The following is a 24,042-nucleotide window of genomic DNA, read 5'->3' on the forward strand; positions in this document are numbered from 1 at the left end:
CATTTGGTGGGTGGAAGATGAGGACAGACATTGGGTGGGTGGGTGGAAGATGAGGACAGACATTGGGTGGGTGGAAGATGAGGACAGACATTGGGTAGAAGATGAGAATAGAACAGACACTGGGTCTGTAGAAGGTGAGATTAGAACAGACATTGTGTGTATGGAAGTGATGGTAACACATTGTGATGGAGATTTTGGTTTCTTTCTTTGGTGTTTGTGATATTCAGAAAACTTTGTTTTTCTACACATGGATTTTTTTTAATTGAGCTCTTCTGACTTTTGGGGTTTTTTTTGTGCTGCCCCATTATCTGCACCATTTCAGTGGCATCACTCCTGCACCACTCATTCCGAGACCTCATACACACCCACACAAAGGTTTTTTTGCTGCAGTCTGAGTGCCAGCAGTCCATAAGGAACTAGTGATGTTAGGTTGCCAGGAGTCCACAAACCCAAGGAGACCCTGCACTGCTGCTGAATCGTTTCATTGGTGTTAAGTAGTGCCTGTTTTCATTTGATATCTACTGAGTGCACGTTTTCAGCATCCGGTGGAAATTTTTGAAAATGTGAGTCAATGTCTGGCATTTCTCAGGATGGTTTTTGGATTGCTCACAGGCGCATGAAATCTAGGTTTCAGCCTCAGGCCGTTGCACCATTCACTGTTTTATTGTATTACCTTTTTTTGTCACAACAGATTTTTCTGTGTGAAATTCAGGCTCGCAGTGCGCAGTGCAGCGTCAACCCCCACCTTTTAAAAAATTTTTAATTTTTTTATACTTTTTCATTTTACTACCTGGAAGTGTTTTGGTTTGCTATCAAAGTGGATTTTTCTACAGAATTTTGCCAGGTTCATTTGGTTGGTTCATTTACTTGCGGCTGCCTTCACCTCTACACTCCATCTCGCTCACTACGATCGGCTTCGGATCCACTCTGTTTACGCATACCCAGATTCAAACACTCGACTGTTGGCCGCCGTTCTTTCTCTGTCTCTGGACCTTGCTTTTGGAATGAACTTCCTCTTTCGCTTCATCAAGTCTCCACACTCAGCTCTTTCAAGTCTGGCCTTAAAACCCACCTCTTCCCAAAATAGCCTCCCTTGCCTGCCCTTCCTTGTCTTTAGTTTCAACAGTTTTAGAGTTATGCATGCATGTGAATGACTGGTGTGAAAGCGCTTTGATTTGTCTCTGCACAAGATTCAACGCTATATAAATACCATTATTATTATTATTAATATTATTAAGTTCATGCTAGACCACCACTCAAGGTCTGGTGGAGGGCCAGAAATATCTGGGAGTGTGGGATTTGATCTTGCCCGTTCAGATTCTCTCGCTTCCTAGTCGGATATGTTACCACCAGGCCATCTTTCCACTACATTATGAACTCCTGTAGTGTGTAGATTGCTTTCCTTTTGCCTTCTACTTATCTTTATCATTTATACATTAATTCATTTATTTATTATCATATTTGTCATTCTTCTTCTTCTTCATCATCATCTTCTTTTTCTTCTTATCAGTTTTAATCTGCGTATTTGTTTATTCATTTATTTTTATTTGTTTTTATTCAAAACAATTGTTCGTTTACTATTCTTTTCCTCAAGGCCTGACTAAGCACATCAGGTTACGCTGTAGGTCAGGCATCTGCTTCTAAAGGCCGGTGTCATGTTGCGCAGTGTATAATGGATTAGTACGAACGCAGCAACGACGCTTCCTTGAGAAACTGACAGAAACTGAAACTGAACGATACATACATTGCAGACGGGAACGGAGGACTGTACCGGGCGCTGAAAGCGGAGGGCATGCTGGAAGACATGGCCAGACGAGGCACACAGTACATCCACGTCTACTGCGTGGACAACATCCTTGTCAAGATGGCCGACCCCGTCTTCGTCGGCTTCTGCGTGGAGAAAAACGCCGAGTGTGGAGCCAAGGTGAGGAAACTGGGGTCCAGTGTTTTGAGTAGGGTGTGAGGGAGGGACGCACTCTTGGTTATTGGGACAGTCTGGGTTTTTATTCTTTTTTTTTTTTCTTTTTTTTTAAAGATAGGATAGAATAGAATAGAATAGAAAGTGTCTTTATTATCATAGAATAGAACGTGCCTTTCTTACCATAGAATAGAATGTGTCTTTATTACCATGTGTCTTTATTACCTTAGAATAGAATGTGTCTTTATTACCACACAATAGAATAGAATTTGTCTTCATTAGAATAGAATGAGTCTGTATTACCATATAATAGAATGTGTCTTTTTAAACTTTATAACAGAATTGAATGCGTCTTTATTACCATATGATAGAAGACAATGTGTCTTTAATACCATGGAATAAAATGTGTCTTTATTATTGTAAAAAGGAATAGAATGTGTGTGTGTGTCTTTATTATCATATGATTGAATGGAATATGTTTTTATTACCTTAGAATGTGTTTTCATTCCATATAATGGAATAGAGTGTGTTGTTATTACCATATGATAGAATAGAATGTTTCTTTATTACCATAGAATAGATCAGAACAGTATCTGTCTTTATTATCATACAATAGAATGTGTCTTTATTACCATATGATAGCATAGAATGTGTCCTAATTATCATATAATAGAACAGAATGTGTCTAAATTTTCATGTAATAGAACAGAATGCATTTTTTTTTAACCATAAAATAGAAAGCAATGTGTATTTATATTCATATAGTAGAGTAGAATGTGTCTCTATTACCATATAATAGAATGGAATAGAGTGTCTTTATTGCCATATAATGTAAAAGAATGTGTCTTTATTACCAAGTGTACTGGAGCCTCAAGGAATATTGGGTGGTCCTGAGATAAGGGTTAAGGAGGCGTCACTGTGTTTGGACAAATCCATCTACGCTACACATCTGCTAAGCAGATGCCTGACCTGCAGCATAACCCACCGCGCTTACAGAACTCAAGACCCTGAACAATTGGACAATCAAAAAGATTCAAGACTTAAAAGATACACAATGAAATACTCTCTGCAGTTATATTGAACATTTATTTTGACAAATGGCCCCGGTTTCACTATGTAATCTCTCTGTCTCTCTCTCTCTCTGTCTCTCTCTCTCTCTCCCTTCCCCCATTACATTACTCCTTAGGTGATGTTCACTTTCCAGTGTATTATTATTGTTGTACTATGTTAGTATTAGTATTATCATTTATATTATTATTGTTGTTGTTGTCAGTGGTAGTTGCAGTAATAGCAGTTTGTTTTTTTTGTTTGTGTTTTTTTGTTGTTGTTTTTCTTGTTTAGTTTTGTCTTGCACTTCAACCTTCTTTTCATTATCAAATAATGTGTGTATTTTCGCCATTGCATTTGTGTATTGCTTGTTACATTTGAACGAGCATGATACAAGCTCAGGCATGTTGTTGCTCAAGTTTTCTTAATTGAATACAGTTTTTGTTGCTCAAGTTTTCTTAATTGAACGCTGTATTTCACCTTGTTTCTTGATATTAAAAAAATGTTTAAACCAAGACCCTGAAACACACCTGTGGTGCCATTCACCGACTGGCCCAAAACGGACAAGAGTTGTGGTTCTTCATTGTTGCCCCTCCTGCCAGAGGGCTAGTTAGTAAGTAAGTTTTCAGGGATGAGGGATGTGCTCTCATTTATCATGACATAAATGAAAGAAAGAAAAACTTACCAGGAAGGCATCACTAATGCAAACAAATCCATATACTCCACACCACATCTGCTAGGCAGATGCCTAACCAGCAGCGTAACCCAGCGCACTCAGTCAGGCCTTGAGCGCATGCCTGTATATTTTGTGTATCTATCAGAGTGGATTTCCTCTACAGAATTTTGCCAGAGGACAACACTGTCATTGCCATGGGTCCTTGATCAGTGCGCCAAATGTGTGCTGCACACGGGACCTCGGTTTATCTTCTCATCCGAATGACCAGATGCTTTTCCAGTCAAACGTTGGGGAGAATGGGTGAGAACGGGATTCATCCCCAGACCCTCATAGACTCTGTATAGGCAGATGAGTGTCTTAACCATTCTGCCACCTTCCTCCAGTAGGAGGAGTAGAAGGAGAGCGTGGGTGTAGCTGTGAGGCTGCAGGGTGGTGTTGGTGCAGGTCGTGGAGAAGACGGCACCCCAGGAGGCGGTGGGCGTGGTGTGCAAGGTGAACGGCCGCTACCAGGTGGTGGAGTACAGCGAGATCACGCTGCCCACGGCCGAGAAGCGGGCTGCAGATGGCCGCCTGGCCTTCCGGGCCGGCAACATCTGCAACCATTTCTTCACCCTGGACTTCCTCCGACACGTGTGCCAGTGAGTCTGGGATGTTGCCTTTTTTGACTCACTTGTGTAAACAAAGTGAGTCTATGTTTTAACTCGGTGTTCGGTTGTCTGTGTGTGTGTGTGTGTGTGTCCGTGGTAAACTTTAACATTGGCATTTTCTCTGCAAATACTTTGTCAGTTGACACCAAATTAGGCATAAAAATAGGAAAAATTCAGTTCTTTCCAGTCATCTTGTTTAAAACAATATTGCACCTCTGGGATGGGCACAAAAAAATAAAAAATAAAGCCTAATTACATGCAAACTGCATTTACTGTTATATTTATATTTTTTGTATTCTCTAAACTTGGCACTTTGATCTGATATTCTGACCCAACAACAAGAGCATTCATTGTTATCATTTTTTGTTCAAACAGGAACTTCTTTTTGCTAAGCATGGAAGTTTTATTTATTTTGCAAACGTTTTGGTGCAGATAGTAAAAAAGGGAAATTACTCTGTTATTAATGCTAGGGGACTTAATTCGAATCTGGTTAGCACTTTTTTTTTCTTTTTTTTTTGAACACGAAGCTTTATAATAACAAATACAGAACACATTTTAACGATTAGATTTTTTTTAAAGTGTATCACAAGTGAGTCTTGAAGGCCTTGCCTCTCTTGTTTCTTTTTGTTGCCTTATTTTCTGATTATCTGCAGCGTTTCAGTGGCATTACCCCCACACAGCTCAGTCAGAGTCCCCCCCATACACACAGCCACACCCGGGTTTGTCTGTTGTGGTCTCACATCGGCAGTCCGCAATAGCTGTTAAGTGTGTACAACTGTCAGGTGTCTGTTCATATTGTCGTTTGGTTGAGGCGGTAACTGAAGGTCCCTTGTGCGGCACGCACTTAGTGCAGAGTGACATTTATCACACCATCTGTAAAGTGATGTTTATCGTACCTTGTGTAGATGTTTATTGCACTCTGTATGTTAAGTGATGTTTATCATGCTCTGTGAAAAGTTTTGTTTGTCAAATGCCAAAATGTGAATTGATGTTTATTATACTCTGATTTTTGTCGTATTAGTCAAAATGTGAAGTGATGTTTATTATACCCTGTGATTGAAGTGATACACCCTCTGTGTATAAAGTGACATTTATTACACCCTGTACATGTATAGTGACATTTATCACACTCAAATGTAAAGTGAAGTAAATCACACCATGTATGTGAAGTGACATACATCACACCCTGTTTGCGAAGTGACATACATCACACCCTGAATGCCAAGTGAAGTATATCACACCCTGAATGCCAAGTGAAGTATATCACACCCGTATGTAAAGTGAAGTAAATCGCACTGTGTATATAGAGTGACAGTATCACTCCATGTATGTGAAGTGACATAATCACTCCCTGTATGTGAAGTGACATAATCACACCCTGTATGTGAAGTGACATACATCACACCCTGTATGTGAAGTGACATTCATCACACCCTGTATGTAAAGTGACATACATCACACCCTGTATGTGAAGTGACATACATCACACCCTGTATGTGAAGTGACATAAACACACTCTGTATGTAAAGTGACATACATCACACCCTTTATGTAAAGTGACATACATCACACCCTGTATGTGAAGTGACATAATCACACCCTGTATGTGAAGTGACATAATCACACCCTGTATGTAAAGTGACATACATCACACCCTGTATGTGAAGTGACAGTATCACACCCTGTATGTAAAGTGACATACATAACACCCTGTATGTGAAGTGACAGTATCACACCCTGTATGTAAAGTGACATACATCACACCCTGTATGTGAATTAACTTACATCACACCCTGTATGTGAATTAACTTACATCACACCCTGTATGTGAAGTGACATACATCACACCCTGTATGTGAAGTGACATACATCACACCCTGTATCTGAATTAACATACATCACACCCTGTATGTAAAGTGACATACATCACACCCTGTATGTGAATTAACGTACATCACACCCTGTATGTAAAGTGACATACATCACACCCTGTATGTGAAGTGACATACATCACACCCTGTATGTGAAGTGACGTACATCACACCCTGCATCACACCCTGTATGTAAAGTGACATACATCACACCCTGTATGTGAAGTGACATACATCACACCCTGCATCACACCCTGTATGTGAAGTGACATACATCACACCCTGCATCACACCCTGTATGTGAAGTGACATACATCACACCCTGCATCACACCCTGTATGTGAAGTGACATACATCACACCCTGTATGTAAAGTGACATACATCACACCCTGTATGTAAAGTGACATACATCACACCCTGCATCACACCCTGTATGTGAAGTGACATACATCACACCCTGTATGTGAAGTGACATACATCACACCCTGTATGTGAAGTGACATACATCACACCCTGTATGTGAAGTGACATTCATCACACCCTGTATGTAAAGTGACATACATCACACCCTGTATGTGAATTAACTTACATCACACCCTGTATGTGAATTGACGTACATCACACCCTGTATGTAAAGTGACGTACATCACACCCTGCATCACACCCTGTATGTGAAGTGACATACATCACACCCTGTATGTGAAGTGACATACATCACACCCTGTATGTGAATTAACTTACATCACACCCTGTATGTGAAGTGACGTACATCACACCCTGCATCACACCCTGTATGTAAAGTGACATACATCACACCCTGTATGTGAAGTGACATACATCACACCCTGTATGTGAATTAACTTACATCACACCCTGTATGTGAAGTGACATACATCACACCCTGTATGTGAAGTGACATACATCACACCCTGTATGTGAAGTGACATACATCACACCCTGTATGTGAAGTGGTCTCTGCCTGGCAGTGAGACCCAGGAGCGACAGCTGAAGCACCACGTGGCCAAGAAGAAGATCCCCCATGTGGACGCCGAGGGCAGGACGGTCAAACCCCAGTCCCCCAACGGCATAAAGATGGAGAAGTTTGTCTTCGATGTCTTCCAGTTCGCCAGGTGAGAGAGATGTCCTCCATTTTGCCAGGTGAGATAGACACGTCTTCCAGTTTGCCAGGTGAGAGAGATGTCTTCCAGTTTGCCAGGTGAGATAGACACATCTTCCAGTTTGCCAGGTGAGATAGACATGTCTTCCGGTTTGCCATGTCATCCAGTTTGCCAGGTGAGAGAAGAGTAAGCGAGGCCTCATGTGAACCCTGTCACAGTTCTTGTGGGGGTGTCGGGGACGGGGAGTGTCCATCAGACAGTTCAGTTGCTCAAGGAGGCATTGCTGCATTTGGTAAATCCATATATTTGTATTTGTATTTGTATTTCTTTTTATCACAACAGATTTCTCTGTGTGAAATTCGGGCTGCTCTCCCCAGGGAGAGCGCGTCGCTACCCTACAGCGCCACCCATTTTTTTGTATTTTTTCCTGCGTGCAGTTTTATTTGTTTTTCCTATCGCAGTGGATTTTTCTACAGAATTTTGCCAGGAACAACCCTTTTGTTGCCGTGGGTTCTTTTACGTGCGCTAAGTGTATGCTGCACACGGGACCTCGGTTTATCGTCTCATCCGAAAGACTAGCGTCCAGACCACCACTCAAGGTCTAGTGGAGGGGGAGAAAATATCGGCGGCTGAGCCATTATTCGAACCAGCGTGCTCAGATTCTCTCGCTTCCTAGGCGGACGTGCTACCTCTAGGCCATCACTCCACATATGCTACACCACATCTGCTAAGCAGATGCCTGAACAGCAGCTTATCTCACCGCACTTTGTCAGGCCTTGAGGGAAAATGAAATAAAATAGAATAAAACAGATATGAATAAATAAATGAATTAATAGATAGATAAATACATACATAAATGAATGAATAGATAAGGAAGTAATGAATAAATAAATGAATAATTTCAGGGCAAGGGTGTTAAGACGTTCTGGATATGTTTCAGGACTGTGCAGGTTTCCTGGACATAGTTCCTATAGTATGATCTACTGCTACTACTATACTACTACTACTACTACTACTACTAATGATAATGAGAAGAAGAAGTGTGTGGACATGTGCAGGTATGAAGTAGACATTTTTTTTAGTATATATGCATATATATCTTGTATATGAATATGTAGTTTACAGACATGAATTTAAAAAAAAAAAAGAAAAAAAAAAAAGAAAAAAAAAGAAAAAAGAAAAGAAGAATAGTAGTTATGAGTTAAGGTTGGTGTCTGTGTGTGTAGGAATTTTGCAGTCTGGGATGTGGTACGAGAGGAAGAGTTTTCCCCCTTGAAGAACGCGGATGGAGCAGCAAAGGACACACCCACGACATGTCGCCACGACCTGTTGGCTCTGCATCAACTTTTCGCCAAGGCAGCAGGGGCCCTGTTCGTTCATGCTGATGGCAGCCCATACTCTGGTGCCCACAGGTCAGTGACTTGTCTTTTTTTTCTTTTTTTGAATAATTTTTTTGCTGCCCCACCATCTGCATTGTTTCAGTGGATTTGCTCCCATGTCACTCATTCCGAGACCCCCATAGCCACACCCAGGTTCATCTGTTGTAGTCCCAACGTCAGGAGTCCACAGGGAACAGCTGATGCTAGGTCACCAGGAGGCCACACACCAGAGGAGACCCTGCACTTTTGCTCAGTCAGGACACCAGCTGCTGAGGCCCCTACTGACAAGAATAATGCTTAGTTGTGGAGAAAGATGGAGTGAGTGTTTCCCACAGATTGGAGACAGTCACCATGTCCCTCCAGTGACAGCCCGTCTGTGGTGACTTCTACTCCTTGACTGCTGTTGTTTGGCTACCCGTCAGTGAAGGGCTGTCATCTCACTGAGATAAAATGGACCTTGCAGGTCTTCTTCTTCTTCTTCTTCTTCTTCTGCATTCGTGGGCTGCAACTCTCACGTTCACTCGTATGCACACGAGTGGGCTGTTATGTGTATGACCGTTTTTACCCCGCCATGTAGGCAGCCATACTCCGTTTTCGGGGGTGGACCTTGCAGGTCAGGCTGTCAGTCTATTTATTATTGTGACTTCCTCTTCTTGAGAAGGCATTACTTTGGTTTCAGCAAAATCACTTACGCCACTACAAACTGCGCAAGTGTACAAGTTGCACTTCAGATTCATGTCATGTTGACCTCATTTCACCAAGCTTTGGCAGTCAAGGGGGTTAACTCAGTAATGACGAATTCCAAGATAACCCATAATAGCGAACTCTACAAACAGTGAACTCCAAGTCCAAATCTCATCTGCAGCCACATTTTTTCGATCAACACCGTGTTTAACAAGTTAATTGTATTTGTATTTCTTTTTATCACAACAGATTTCTCTGTGTGAAATTCGGGCTGCTCTCCCCAGGGAGAGCACGTCGCTACACTACAGCGCCACCCATTTTTTTGGTATTTTTTCCTGCGTGCAGTTTTATTTGTTTTTCCTATCGATGTGAATTTTTCTACAGAATTTTGCCAGGAACAACCCTTTTGTTGCCGTGGGTTCTTTTACGTGCGCTAAGTGCATGCTGCACACGGGACCTCGGTTTATCGTCTCATCCGAATGACTAGCGTCCAGACCACCACTCAAGGTCTAGTGGAGGGGGAGAAAATATCGGCGGCTGAACCGTGATTCGAACCAGCGCACTCATATTCTCTCGCTTCCAAGGCGGACGCTTTACCTCTAGGCCATCACTCCACTTCATTACTTCCCTTTACCAGTAACATGTCCTTTGTTTGATTTGCATCTGATGGTCTTTGTTTGAATTTTAATGTTTAAAATATCGAAAAATCAGAATTATATTACAGAGGAGGTTTTTATGGACAGCAGCAGTCATAAGGATCCACACGATACAGAATTTTGTCCAAGTGATGACGATTTTGAGGCAGAAACTGACAAAACCAAAACTTAGTCTATCTCCTATCATTGTGCCAAGTTTTAGGCGAATATGTCTACAAATGAAATCTGTGACACTTTTTTTTTTCTAGCACACAATTTAGTGATAAATAGCAAAAATAATACTACAATATGATTTTTTAATGCATTTTTATTCATACAGACATACATACATAGGAAAAAAAAAGAGAAGAGGAAAAATCAAAACCTACACACAATCATACACATGCACACAAAATTAAACAAACACACAAATATTATACTATCACACAAATATTATACATACACACAAATACTATACAGGAAGAAAAAAAATCAGTGGTGCTATTTGTTCCACTGCCTGTTTTCCAACCAGTTCGCGTGTGTGGGGTGGGTGGGGGTGGGGTGGGGGGATGCGGGTGTGTGCTGATTATCTGGTTGCGGTTTTCCGCAATTTATCTTTATTCTTATCTTATCTGTCTATTATAATCAATAAGCAGTATAGTAGGCTATGTTTATAATTATATTCAAATAATGTTTCTTAATTCTTTCTGTTTTTACATTAAGAATACTAGTTATTACCTGCAGTGTGTGGCTGTATGTATGAAACGGTGTATGTGATATTTTTTACATTTGTATCTTCGTAATATTCGTAAAAGCTGTTGTTGACTTTTACAGTTATGGTCCCCATGTTGTTTACTTGTCTATGTTGTGATAATGCACCTGACCAAATTTCTCCAGTTGGAGATAATAAAGTTATTCTTATCTTATCTTATCTTATCTTATCTTCTATGCAGCCTTGGGCCAGGAGTGCTGGCGGCCTGAGGCAGCAGTGTACTGAATGGGTTAAAATGTTTCAGTGTACTGAATGGGTTAAAATGTTTCAGTGTCACTGAATGGGTTAAAATGTTTCAGTGTCACTGAATGGGTTAAAATGTTTCAGTGTCACTGAATGGGTTAAAATGTTTCAGTGTCAGTTTCTCAAGGAAGTGTCAGTGCGTTCGGACAAATCCATATACGCTACACCACATCTGCTAAGCACATGCCTGACAGCAGCATAACCCAGCATACCAGTAAGGCCTTGAGAGCATGCATATATATTTATGTACCTATCAGAGTGGATTTTTCTACAGATTTGTGCTGGAGGACAACGCATAAGTTGCCGCGAGTCCTTCTTCCATACATGCTGCACATGGGACCTTGGTTGATCATCTCATCTGAATGACCAGATGCTCACTTTGATTTTCTAGTCAAACTTTGGAGAAAGGGCGAGAGCAGAAATCGATCCAAGACCATCATGGACACTGTACATGCAGATAAATGTCCTAATTATTCTGCCATCTTCCTCCTTAAAAAAACGAAACAAAACAAAAAAAAACTTTAGTTTGAATTCTTCGCCTTTCAGGTTTGGTGTAGCATGTTTTTCATGATCACCAACCCATGTTTTGTTCAGTGGTTTCATGATTTCGTTTCATTTAATTTTTTTTCATTTCCATACTACCTTGGCAACCACCGGCTGGGAATTTTTCTTCTGTCTTTACTGCTGCCACCACCATCACCACCACCTGGTCTTCAGTCAGCTGAATGGAGGAGATGCTGGGTGAGTTGTGTGTAGCCCTTGTCTCTCTCATTCTGTATTGAACAGCAAAAATGACATTCTCAGCTTCGATGAGGTGTGCTACTTGTGTGAAGAATTCCAGAATTCAGTTAAAAAAAAAAAAAAAAAAAAAATAAATGAGTTAGTATGGTGAATAATAACGATGCATATTTTCTGACAAAAGAAGCAGCTTTGATATTGAAAAGTAAAACACCTTAACTCTTCATATTGATTATTTTGCAGTAAATGACTGACAGTAATTGTTTTTCTCATGGTTTTCATTTGTCACTGTCAGAGATTTTTGATATGTGAACCCCAAACCATTCTCACAATAGGTGAACCCCAAACTGGTCTCAAATGGTTGATAGGTGAACCCCAAACCATTCTCACTATGGTTGATAGGTGAACCCCAAACCATTCTCACTATGGTTGATAGGTGAACCCCCAACCATTCTCACTATGGTTGATAGGTGAACCCCCAACCATTCTCACTATGGTTGATAGGTGAACTCCAACCATTCTTGCTATAGTTGATAGGTGAACCCCAAACCATTCTTGCTATAGTTGATAGGTGAACCCCAAACCATTCTTGCTATAGTTGATAGGTGAACCCCAAACCATTCTTGCTATAGTTGATAGGTGAATGAACCCCAAAACAGTCTCACTATGGTTGACAAGTGAACCCCAAACCATTCTCACTATGGTTAATCGGTGGACCACAAAACAGTCTCACTATGGTTAATAGGTGAACCCAAAACCAGTCTCACTGTGGTTAATAGGTGAACCCCAAAACAGTCTCACTACAGTTAATAGGTGAACCCCAAACCATTCTCACTATGGTTAATAGGTGGACCACAAAACAGTCTCACTATGGTTAATAGGTGAACCCAAAACCAGTCTCACTGTGGTTAATAGGTGAACCCCAAAACAGTCTCACTACAGTTAATAGGTGAACCCCAAAACAGTCTCACTACAGTTAATAGGTGAACCCCAAACCATTCTCACTATGGTTAATAGGTAAACCCAAAACCAGTCTCACTGTGTTTAATAGGTGAACCCCAAAACAGTCTCACTACAGTTAATAGGTGAAACCCAAACCATTCTCACTATGGTTAATAGGTGAACCCCAAACCAGTCACACTATGGTTAATAGGTGGACCCCAAATCAGTCACACTATGGTTAATAGGTGAACCCCAAATCAGTCACACTATGGTTAATAGGTGAACCCCAAACCATTCTCACTATGGTTAATAGGTGAACCCCAAAGCAGTCACACTATGGTTAATAGTTGAACCCCTAACCAGTCTCACTATGGTTGGTTGTGCACGACTGTTGTTGTTCTGCCGGTTATGAGGTATGTCATGGTGTGTGTAGTGAGGTGTGTTGTGAGGTGTGTAGTGAGGTGTGTCATGAGGTGTGTTGTGAGGTGTGTAGTGAGGTGTGTCATGAGGTGTGTCGTGAGGTGTGTCATGAGGTGTGTAAGGAGGTGTGTCATGGTGTGTGTAGTGAGGTGTGTTGTGAGGTGTGTCATGAGGTGTGTTGTGAGGTGTGTCATGAGGTGTGTAGTGAGGTGTGTCATGAGGTGTGTAGTGAGGTGTGTCATGAGGTGTGTGGTGATGTGCTTCATGATCCCTGTGTCCCAACATTGATGAAGGGTTGAATGATTGTTGCTTATTGCACGAAGGAAACGATAAAAGGAATCAAACATGTATGTGATGTGTGTGTGTGTGTGTGTATCTTCTGTATCTCTGTCTGTGTGTGCTTACATGCTTACATGTTGTATTACATGTCGTATTGTTCCATACGAACGGCGAAAGAGACGACGTTAACAGCGTTTCACCCCAATAACCACCATCAAAATATTGCAAGCGGAAGGCTCTTACACTGAAGAGGTGAATGTTGACAAAGAATACCACAATTCTGACGACGGAAGCTAAAGGTTGGGTCATTGAGACACCCACTGGACATCCGAGGGGTCTGTGTAGAGGAGAAGAGAGGACTGGCCGTACTGAGTGAGTTAAGAAGGAATGGCTGTTGCAGGCAAGAACTGAACAGTGCAGAGGATGCTGTGGTGTGTGAGATCTCCCCCCTGCTGTCCTATGCTGGTGAGGTGAGTTCAGTTCAGTTTAGTTTCAGTTTCTCAAGGAGGCGTCACCACTTCGTTCTGACTAATCCATACAAGCTACACCACTTGTGCTGAGCAGGTGCCTGACCAGCAGCGGAACCCAACACTCTTAGTCATTCTTGAGGGCAGAAACAAATGAAACAAGAGAGGCAAGGCCTTCAAGACTCACTTGTGATACACTTTAAAAAAAAAAAAATCCAAGCTTTTTATGTATTGAGTATAATTTCAAAATGTAATGTTTAAGATGAGAAAGATCAGTTTAAAGCAAATTAAGTCCCCTAGCATTAATTACAGAGTAATTTCCCTTCTTTACTATCTGCACCAAAACGTTTGCAAAATAAATAAAACTTCCATGCTTAGCAAAAGAAGTTCCTGTTTGAACAAAAAATGATAATAATGACTGCTCTTGTTGTTGGGTCTGAACATCAGATCAAAGTGCCAAGTTCAGAGAATACAAAAAATATAAATATAACAGTAAATGCAGTTTGCATATAATTAGGCTTCTTTTTTTTAATTTTTTTGTGCCCATCCCAGAGGTGCAATATTGTTTTAAACAAGATGACTGGAAAGAACTGAATTTTTCCTATTTTTATGCCAAATTTGGTGTCAACTGACAAAGTAGTTGCAGAGAAAATGTCAATGTTAAAGTTTACCACGGACACACAGACACATGGACACACACACACACACACACACACACACACAGACAACTGAACACCGGGTTAAAACATAGACTCATTTTGTTTACACAAGTGAGTCAAAAATGTATTCATTTTTTTTATTTTTTTTTTTATGTTTTGTTTTTTCGTGCACTTAGAGTTGATTTCATCAAGATTTTGTGCCTTATAAATACCATAATTATTATTATTGTTATTATCTTGATTTATCTATCTATTATTTTTTATTTATTTTATTTTATTTTGTTTTAAAATTTATTTTATTCTATTTTATTTATTTGTTTATTTTATTTTTATTTTTTCCTCAAGGCCTGACTCAGCGCGTTGGGTTACGCTGCTGGTCAGGCATCTGCTTGGCAGATGTGGTGTAGCGTATATGGATTTGACCGAACGCAGTGACGCCTCCTTGAGCTACTGATACAGATATTGACAAGCGCGTTGGGTTATACCAATCTCAAGCATCTGCCAAGCAGATGTTGTGCAGCGTATTAGGATTTGTCCAAACGCAGTGACGCCTGCTTGAGAAACTAAAACTGACTGTGTGTGTGTTGACAGGGGTTGGACTCAGTGAAAGGACAGAAGCTGTGCCCACCAGTCCTGCTGGATCGGTCTGAGGACAACAGTCTACAGGTTGTTCAGCTTTACCCTTAAGTTGTTCCCTGGAAAAATTCTGTTAAAAAAAAAAAAAAAAAAAAAATCCACTTTCATAGGAAAACAGATACACTTGCATCCAGAAAAAAAGGGGAAAAAAAACTGTAGAAAAAAAAAAGCTTTTTATTAGGAAAGCAGACACACTTGTATGCAGAAAGAAGAAGAGGAAAAAACCCACAAAAAACAGGGTGGCGCTGCACTGTAGCAATGCGCTCTCCTGTGGGGAGAGCAGAATGAATTTTATGCAGCGATATCTGTTGTGACGAAATGTAATACAATACAATACAATACAATACAATACAATGCAACACAACACAATGCAATGCAATGCAATGCAATGTAATACAATGCAATACAGAACAATGCAGTACAGTGCTTTGCAGTGCAACACAATGCAATGCAACACAACACAATGTAATACAATACATTAGAAATACAATACATTAGAAGCACAACACAATGTGATACACCACAACACAATACAATGCAAGACAACACAATGTAATACAATACATTAGAAATACAATACATTAGAAGCACAATACAATGTAATACAGCACAACACAATACAATGCAAGACAACACAATGTAATACAATACATTAGAAATACAATACATTAGAAGCACAATACAATGTAATACAGCACAACACAATACAATGCAATGAAATATGTTCTGACAATAAAGAGTAAAACAATACAATATGACAGAATCTGGGCTGGGTTCCATAAACGATTTTCGCAGTGCTTTTCATCTGCTGTTTCAGTGGCATGACTCCCAGCAGGTGGATGATAGTGGTGATGGGCACAATTGCCGAGTGGTTAAAGAGTTGGACTTTCAGTCTGAGGGTCTTGGGTTCGAATATCGGTAACATGCCTAGTGGGGAAAGGGTGGAGATTTTTCCTATCTCTCAGGTCAACATATGTGCAGACCTGCTTGTGCCTGATCCCCCTTCGTGTGCATAGGCACGCAGAAGATCAAATACGCACGTTAAAGATCCTGTAATCCATGTCGGCGTTTTGTGGGTTATGGAAACAAGAACATACCCAGCATGCACACCCCCGAAAATGGAGTATGGCTGCTTACTTGGCAGGGTAAAAACGGTCATACACGTAAAAGCCCACTCGTGGACATGTGGGTGAATGTAGGACTTTCAGCCCATGAACGAAAAAGATGATGGCGATGTGTTGTCGCTGCTGGAGATGTCTACCAGACACAGGACATGTCAGTAGTCTACAGGGTGCAGTGTTTGCCTTACTTTGCTCACTTTCACTTTGATTGACTGCCATTTTCAGACATGCAAACATTATGGTTCTGTGACTTGATTTGTATTGATGATGATGACGATGATGATGGATGATGTCCCAGATTTACTGCAGATTTTTGTTCTGCTTGATGATGATGTACCTGATTCTTCTTCTGCGTTCGTGGGCTGCAACTCCCACGTTCACTCGTATATACGCGAGTGGACTTTTACGTGTATGACCGTTTTTAACCCGCCATGTAGGGGGTGTGCATGCTGGGTATGTTCTTGTTTCCATAACCCACCGAACGCTGACATGGATTACAGGATCTTTAATGTGCGTACTTGATCTTCTGCTTGCGTATACACACGAAGGGGGTTCAGGCACTGGCAGGTCTGCACATATGTTGACCGTGAATCAATTTTTGTTGTTGTTGTTGTTGTCTGAGATTTACTGTGACTGTGTGTTGAATTTTATTGATGATTTCCGTGTGTGGACCAGAAGGTAAGGCAGGACCAACCCATTTGTGTGTGTGTGTGTGTGTGTGTGTGCGCGCGCGCGTGTGTGTGCGTTTGCGTGTTTGTGTGTGTAATGTGTAATTTCTGAAGTTGTTCAGAAATAGCATATGGCTTAGTTTATGACTTCTCCATTATGTTTTTTTTAAAACTATATTATTGAAGAACAAATAATTTAAAGTCTTGTTGAGGTGGGAACTTGATATGAGGTGTTGACCAGAGAATGAGCGTTTGTTTAATTGGGGAACGACCTCCTGTCTGGAACTGGCTGACAGACTTTGGCTGTGTCGATGGTGAGCCCAGCATGTTGCTTACAGCTTGTGTCCAGAAATTGTGCACACATCATTTTGCGCTTTCCTTCTATGACCGCCAGCGATAACTGTTCACACTGGTCACCAGCCAGCACCAGCCATCATTTTGCATTGACCCCACATGCACACAAAACAGATGTCTGGCTGATCCAAGGGATGGAACTCTTTAGTGATACCAGCAGCATGAATGTCCTTGATTCAAGATGGACATTGAAAATCTTATCATTTACTGTGAAGAAACATGTATGACAAAGAAGATGAAAATTGATTGATTGCCTTGTCATTATTCTGTGCATTGCTATAGCAGATTTTTAAGTCTTTTGTCGCATTCTTGTGTATTCCACACATTTCTGTGGATAGCTCATGATATGGGGCATTTTGATGGCGATCTCCAACTATACTGCGATTCTGATTAATGGGGTGAACGTCGTATTGATGAGAATTAGGTTTCAATGTTCAGTGTTTTAAATCCACCACAGTAATATTCATTTCTTCTGCCTGGAGAGTGCTGTAATATTTCTAGCTGACGGCAACTAGCAGTGTCTGACTGAAGTGTGTTGCTGTGTCGGGCTGACGGCAACTAGCAGTGTCTGACTGAAGTGTGTTGCTGTGTCGGGCTGACGGCAACTAGCAGTGTCTGACTGAAGTGTGTTGCTGTGTCGGGCTGACGGCAACTAGCAGTGTCTGACTGAAGTGTGTTGCTGTGTCGGGCAACTGCCTGTCAACACCTGGCTGGGCTTACTATGACAGACAGACCTGTTTTATCCTAATGATTTAGGCATATTTACATTTTTTTTTTCATGTCTTGTTATGCAGATTGTAAATAAATTGCGATTTTTTGAATGGTTTGAGTTGCTAATTATTTATAAAAGTAGATGTTTTGATTTTGTTTGTGATCCAACATTGCACATTATAGTTGCACAGTCTTATTTTGATTTCTGGTGAATGAGGCACCGTTTTCTCAGATGGAAAACTGGGGTAATTTAGACTTCATGATGCCAAAAGGTTTGTTGCTTTTTTTTTTCTTCTTTTCTTTTTTTTTTTTTTTATTTTTAACTTTGAAAATCTTAGGAAAGAATTCTGATTAAGATGGTTAAGGGGTTATTTTTTATTTTTTTAACCAACAGTTGCATGTATTGCAGTGTAATTCTGGTGTTGTCTTCCTTCAGGGTTGATAAGGGATAACTGGTTTGTGTTTATGAAAGCCCTTAAATGAGAAATAGGACAAGAATGGATGAAGCAAACTGGTGTGTGATTCTGCCAGACATGTGGTGAAAGACCTCACTGTGCTTAAAACGGTGTTGCGTTTGTATTTCATCCTGTGGATGAATCAATCTTCGTTTTTTAGCAGTTTTTTTTCTGTAATCATATTCATGTAATGCAGTAATTGATTACTATGCAATAGTTTTGCTGTCTCATTTAACTCCTGCCAAGCCTTTTTTTTTTTAATTAAAAAAAATTTTTTTTTTTGGATAAACAGAGCTTGAGGACTATTTCATGATTACTTGATGCACGTGTGGATTATTTATGGTTGGTTCAGGCCTTTCTAGTCAAAGTATTTTTGTTTATTATGATTACTGAACATTTCATTTTACACTGCAGCAATAATGATGGGTCTCCTTCCCAAGAGTGGAAAGTGGAAAGAGATACTACTTTTGACTTCTTTTTTTTTGTGTGGTCACCTCGGGTGCATGCGCAATTGGTTTAGCAGCTGGTCAGACATCTGCAAAGCAGATGTGTAGCGTATTTGGATTTGTCTGAACGCTGTGATGACTCTTTGAGTAACTGAACTGAACTGACGCATGCAGGTCACAGAGTTTCATATTTCTTGCTTTCCTTTTTTATTTTTTTTATTTCAGAGTTTATTCCATTCCTGGCTTCATAAGGTGAAATGTAACCATGTGTTTGAGTAAAAAAATGGATTTTTGAAAAATACTAAGCAGTAGTGCAACAGATAATGGTCTGCAGATGTTGGTTATTCATTTGTTTGTTAAGATTTGACTATTTTCAAGTTGTTCCTTGTATTGCCATTGTAGATCTTCTGCATGCATATACACACTTAGGGGGTTCAGATGATAACAGATGTGCACACCTGTTGACATGGAAAAATCTCCACCTGTTAACACACCAGGTGACCAGGATTCAGACCCAGAATGACTGTCCAATGCTTATACCGTTCAGCTGTTTTGCCTGTCATTAGGAACTTTTACAGTCAAAAATTTTTAGCAGTCAGCAGTATTTTGAATTCTCTAGTCATGATGGAGTTGCTTTTGACTATCATCCTGGTAAATATATTGTGTGCTATGTACAATTATGTATGTGTTCAGGTTATGCTTTTTCTTTCAATCCTCTGCCGAAAAAATGATGGAATGGTCCACATCAGAGGCATTTCTAAGGTCTATGTGCATTAATGTGACTGTGCTTGAGCCTGATTATATATATATATATATATATATATATATATATATATTGTTTCGCTTGTCAGTTTAACAACTTCTCTTTTACTAAGTCCTTTAAGTAATTTCCTGTAATTGTATTTAGAAATTTTTTTTTCAAATTTCACCCTCATTTCACCCACATTTGACCAGTTTCCCCCAACCCTCCATTCATTCACATCTCCCATCCCTTCTAACCAATAATACTCAAATGTATTCATAAATACTTTAAAAAAATGTCTTCAATCACCGATATGTGTGACGGGACATTAAACAAAATTCCTCCACATATATATATATATATATTTTTTTTTTTTGGCCAAGGTTCTGTGAGACCAGTGTTGAAGGTGTTTATAATTACAGCACTGATATGACCCAGTGTGGCTTGTGGGGTGATCCAATGATAATGATAATCCTGGTAAACTTCAGTGGTCATGAAGCAGTGGTGTTCTGATGTGGCCCAGCGTGGCTGGTGGGGTAATATAGTGATAATGATGATCCTGATAAACTTTCATGAAGCAGTGGTGTCTTGATACGGCCCAGTGTGGCTGGTGGGGTAATATAGTGATAATGATGATCCTGATAAACTTTCATGAAGCAGTGGTGTCTTGATACGGCCCAGTGTGGCTGGTGGGGTAATATAGTGATAATGATGATCCTGATAAACTTTCATGAAGCAGTGGTGTTCTGATGTGGCCCAGCGTGGCTGGTGGGGTAATATAGTGATAATGATGATCCTGATAAACTTTCATGAAGCAGTGGTGTTCTGATGTGGCCCAGCGTGGCTGGTGGGGTAATATAGTGATAATGATGATCCTGATAAACTTTCATGCAGCAGTGGTGTTCTGATACGGCCCAGTGTGGTTGTTGGGGTAATATAGTGATAATGATGATCCTGATAAACTTTCATGCAGCAGTGGTGTTCTGATACGGCCCAGTGTGGTTGTTGGGGTAATATAGTGATAATGATGATCCTGATAAACTTTCATGCAGCAGTGGTGTTCTGATGTGCCCCAGTGTGGTTGGTGGGGTAATATAGTGATAATGATGATCCTGATAAACTTTCATGAAGCAGTGGTGTCTTGATACGGCCCAGTGTGGTTGGTGGGGTAATATAGTGATAATGATGATCCTGATAAACTTTCATGAAGCAGTGGTGTTCTGATGTGCCCCAGTGTGGCTGGTGGGGTAATATAGTGATAATGATGATCCTGATAAACTTTCATGAAGCAGTGGTGTTCTGATGTGGCCCAGCGTGGCTGGTGGGGTAATATAGTGATAATGATGATCCTGATAAACTTTCATGAAGCAGTGGTGTTCTGATGTGGCCCAGCGTGGCTGGTGGGGTAATATAGTGATAATGATGATCCTGATAAACTTTCATGAAGCAGTGGTGTTCTGATGTGGCCCAGCGTGGCTGGTGGGGTAATATAGTGATAATGATGATCCTGATAAACTTTCATGAAGCAGTGGTGTTCTGATGTGGCCCAGTGTAGTTGGTGGGGTAATATAGTGATAATGATGATCCTGATAAACTTTCATGAAGCAGTGGTGTCTTGATATGGCCCAGTGTGGCTGGTGGGGTAATATAGTGATAATGATGATCCTGATAAACTTTCATGAAGCAGTGGTGTCTTGATACGGCCCAGTGTGGTTGGTGGGGTAATATAGTGATAATGATGATCCTGATAAACTTTCATGCAGCAGTGGTGTCTTGATACGGCCCAGTGTGGCTGGCTAGGCTGTAAGCAACAAAAGATAGAAACAACGGTGCAATTATCCGGCAGCAAACGAGCTGTTGATTTTTCCCCACCATTTATGTGGGATTTTGTCATAAGGCTTTCTTCTAGAAACAATGGTATGGGGGGAAAAAACAACCTGTTCATCATTACTTGTTGGGCCATTACATTAGACAGAAGTTGCGTCCGTAATATAAAAAAAAAAAGGGGGTGGGGTGATGTGTGGTATCGTCATTGTATCCATCATGTAGCTTTACTTGTTTGTATGGACTTCTTCACCGAGATGCAGGGTATGTATTACTCCAGTCTGGAAAAGCTGCACTGGTGATTTAAGCTTTTCTGCCGCTCCTTCGTTTTTCTGTTATCTCTTTGAACAGTGAGAGTAAAATTGATGTTTCTGACCCTTAGCATGAGTTTGAAGTAGGAAAGTGGTTGATGGGGTCCCCCCTTCTCAAGAAATTGCCATATGAATTTTTTTTCTGAATCATTTCCCTGCCTTCTAAAACGTCTGCACCAGATATTTCCTCTTATCACTTTTCTTTGTCTTTACCTTCTTTCTTGTCTAGTGTTTGCCCCTATTTGGCCTGCCTTGTCCGTTCACTATGATATGGTTCATAACGTTTGTCCCTTATTTTCACCAAGCCCCTGTTAGGCTGTGTGTGATGCTTGTTAGGCTGCTGTACTCTTTTTCTGAACTGTGTAAATCCTTAGTGTTTGAGTGTTTGTTTGGACGTGTGCAAAGGGTTATGCATGTAATTTTGTATTTCATTTTAGTGTTTAAATGCATGATTTCAATATCAGTTTCTGTATTCACATTGCAGCTGAGCATGGTTTGGAAAATCACTTCATAAAAGATTATGATTAAATTATTATAAACATAGCTGCCTGTACTCTCAAGTGATTTGTCACTGTTAGCTTTTTCTTTCGTCTGACTGAATGTATATTTTCTGTCATAATTGATGTAATTTTAAAGAAACCTTTTCACTCTCTTTTAAAATTGGGGGCAGTATGTTAATCAGAAACAGAATGGCTGCAAACACAAGCATGTCACCATTTAATTATAGTGTGCAGCTGATTTGTGGTGGATTGATTTTTTTTTTTTTTTTTTTTTTTTTTTGTATGCGTTTGATAAACTCACTTTCATGCTGTGGTCTTGCCTTTTGATTTGAGGATTTTTTTAACATGCAGTGATGTCAGCTGTCCCAAGTTCATTGTATTGTGTCACAACCAGCCTCAGTTTGTTCTGTTATGCCAACATCAAAATTATTCGGATTTCTTTGAGTGCTAGCTAATCACCCACATGCTTTCTTAAAACCTGCTGGGTAACCAGTTTCATGGTGCATGTCTTTGTGAGTGTGTATGTGTTCAAGACTGAAACCTGATTGAATGACACAGGAAATGAATGATGAGCATTTAGTGGCAGCTGTCAGATGGCTCTACCCAGGTAGGAAGCCTGTTGTGCAAATGATTCAGTGTTTAACATTAGAACTTGGTGTCTGACTGAATATAGGCACTATTTATGTCTCCATATCATCATCAACTGAGAGCAGGTTGATGTAGTCAGTCACACTACTTGTCTCAGGTGATGAAACCAAGTCAAACACTAGAGCAGCCTCCAAACACAGAATTTGACTTTGTTACAGTTACACATTATGTATGCCATGTAGGTAAATAATGTATGCATTGTTGCAGTTAAACATTATGTATGCCTTGTTGGTAAATAATGTATTCATACCAATGTGACAGAGTGTCTGGGTCTTGCTAAAAAGTTAAAAATATTCCTTAAAAATGTCCATATTTTTTATTGAAGCCGTTACTGAACTTGTGAGAAAGCCACCTTCATTCCTATAAAATTATGTCTTGTCCCGCTAGTCCATTACCTCTTGTGGTCAGCTGGGTGTCAAGGAGCAATGACAACCACAGGAGTAGCTGCAGCAGATTATTCTCACCTTGTCACGGCTAGATATAATCTTTATGGATGCGGACATAAGTGTGCCATCAATTGTCATTGATCTTAGCTACAAAGAGTTAGCAAAAGGTCTGCCAGAGAATGTTTTAGTTTCTGCCTGTATGAAGGTGGATAGCTTGATAGGGGTTGCATTTGAGCAGTATTAAAGAAAGTTATGCATGGTGTAAAATGTGAACTTCAGTCAGTGTAATGGATGTTGTTTGAATTGTTAGGATTCACTGTGAAGAGTGGCGTGGTGTTGGATTGGAATATCTGCAGTTCCTCTCAACGTGTGTGTTTAGCATTTTTGTTTTAAATTTTAAATTGCAGTGTAATTTCTTTTCTTTGCCTATATATTTATTGTATTGTATTTTCCTATTTTTTCGTCATAGTCCTATTTTATTTATCTTGTTAAGGGAATTACTTTGCAAACTTTGGTCAACTGTTTTTTTCTTTCTTTTAATTTACTATACTCTTTTTTCTGTATAAAAAAAAACAACTTGAACAATGTTTTGTATGAAATAATGACATGTGCAACAAAAATCCTTTAAATCATGAACCTGGTCAGAGATTGTATTACAATCAAAATGTTGACCTGCCCATTCATTTTATGTTGGTGTAAAATAAGTGTTCACCAGAATTATGTGTTGAATTGTATTGAACGCTT

General features: G+C 40.1%; 1 protein-coding gene across 2 annotated transcripts in view; it reads left to right on the plus strand.

Annotated features, from left to right (window-relative positions):
• The window catches only part of LOC143286526 (UDP-N-acetylhexosamine pyrophosphorylase-like), a 29,500-nt gene extending 13,345 nt beyond the window's left edge, over positions 1-16,155 (plus strand). For both annotated transcript variants that reach the window (XM_076594121.1, XM_076594122.1), the window contains exons 5-11: positions 1,752-1,924; positions 4,086-4,279; positions 7,147-7,290; positions 8,505-8,690; positions 11,709-11,732; positions 13,771-13,840; positions 15,088-16,155. In XM_076594121.1, coding sequence (XP_076450236.1) covers positions 1,752-1,924; positions 4,086-4,279; positions 7,147-7,290; positions 8,505-8,690; positions 11,709-11,732; positions 13,771-13,840; positions 15,088-15,183 — 887 coding nt within the window. In that variant the 3' untranslated portion in view covers positions 15,184-16,155. The remainder of the gene's footprint in view (positions 1-1,751; positions 1,925-4,085; positions 4,280-7,146; positions 7,291-8,504; positions 8,691-11,708; positions 11,733-13,770; positions 13,841-15,087) is intronic.
• Positions 16,156-24,042: the final 7,887 nt, after the last annotated feature.

The sequence above is a fragment of the Babylonia areolata genome, chromosome 10 (assembly GCF_041734735.1).
Source record: "Babylonia areolata isolate BAREFJ2019XMU chromosome 10, ASM4173473v1, whole genome shotgun sequence".
NCBI lineage: Eukaryota > Metazoa > Mollusca > Gastropoda > Neogastropoda > Buccinidae > Babylonia > Babylonia areolata.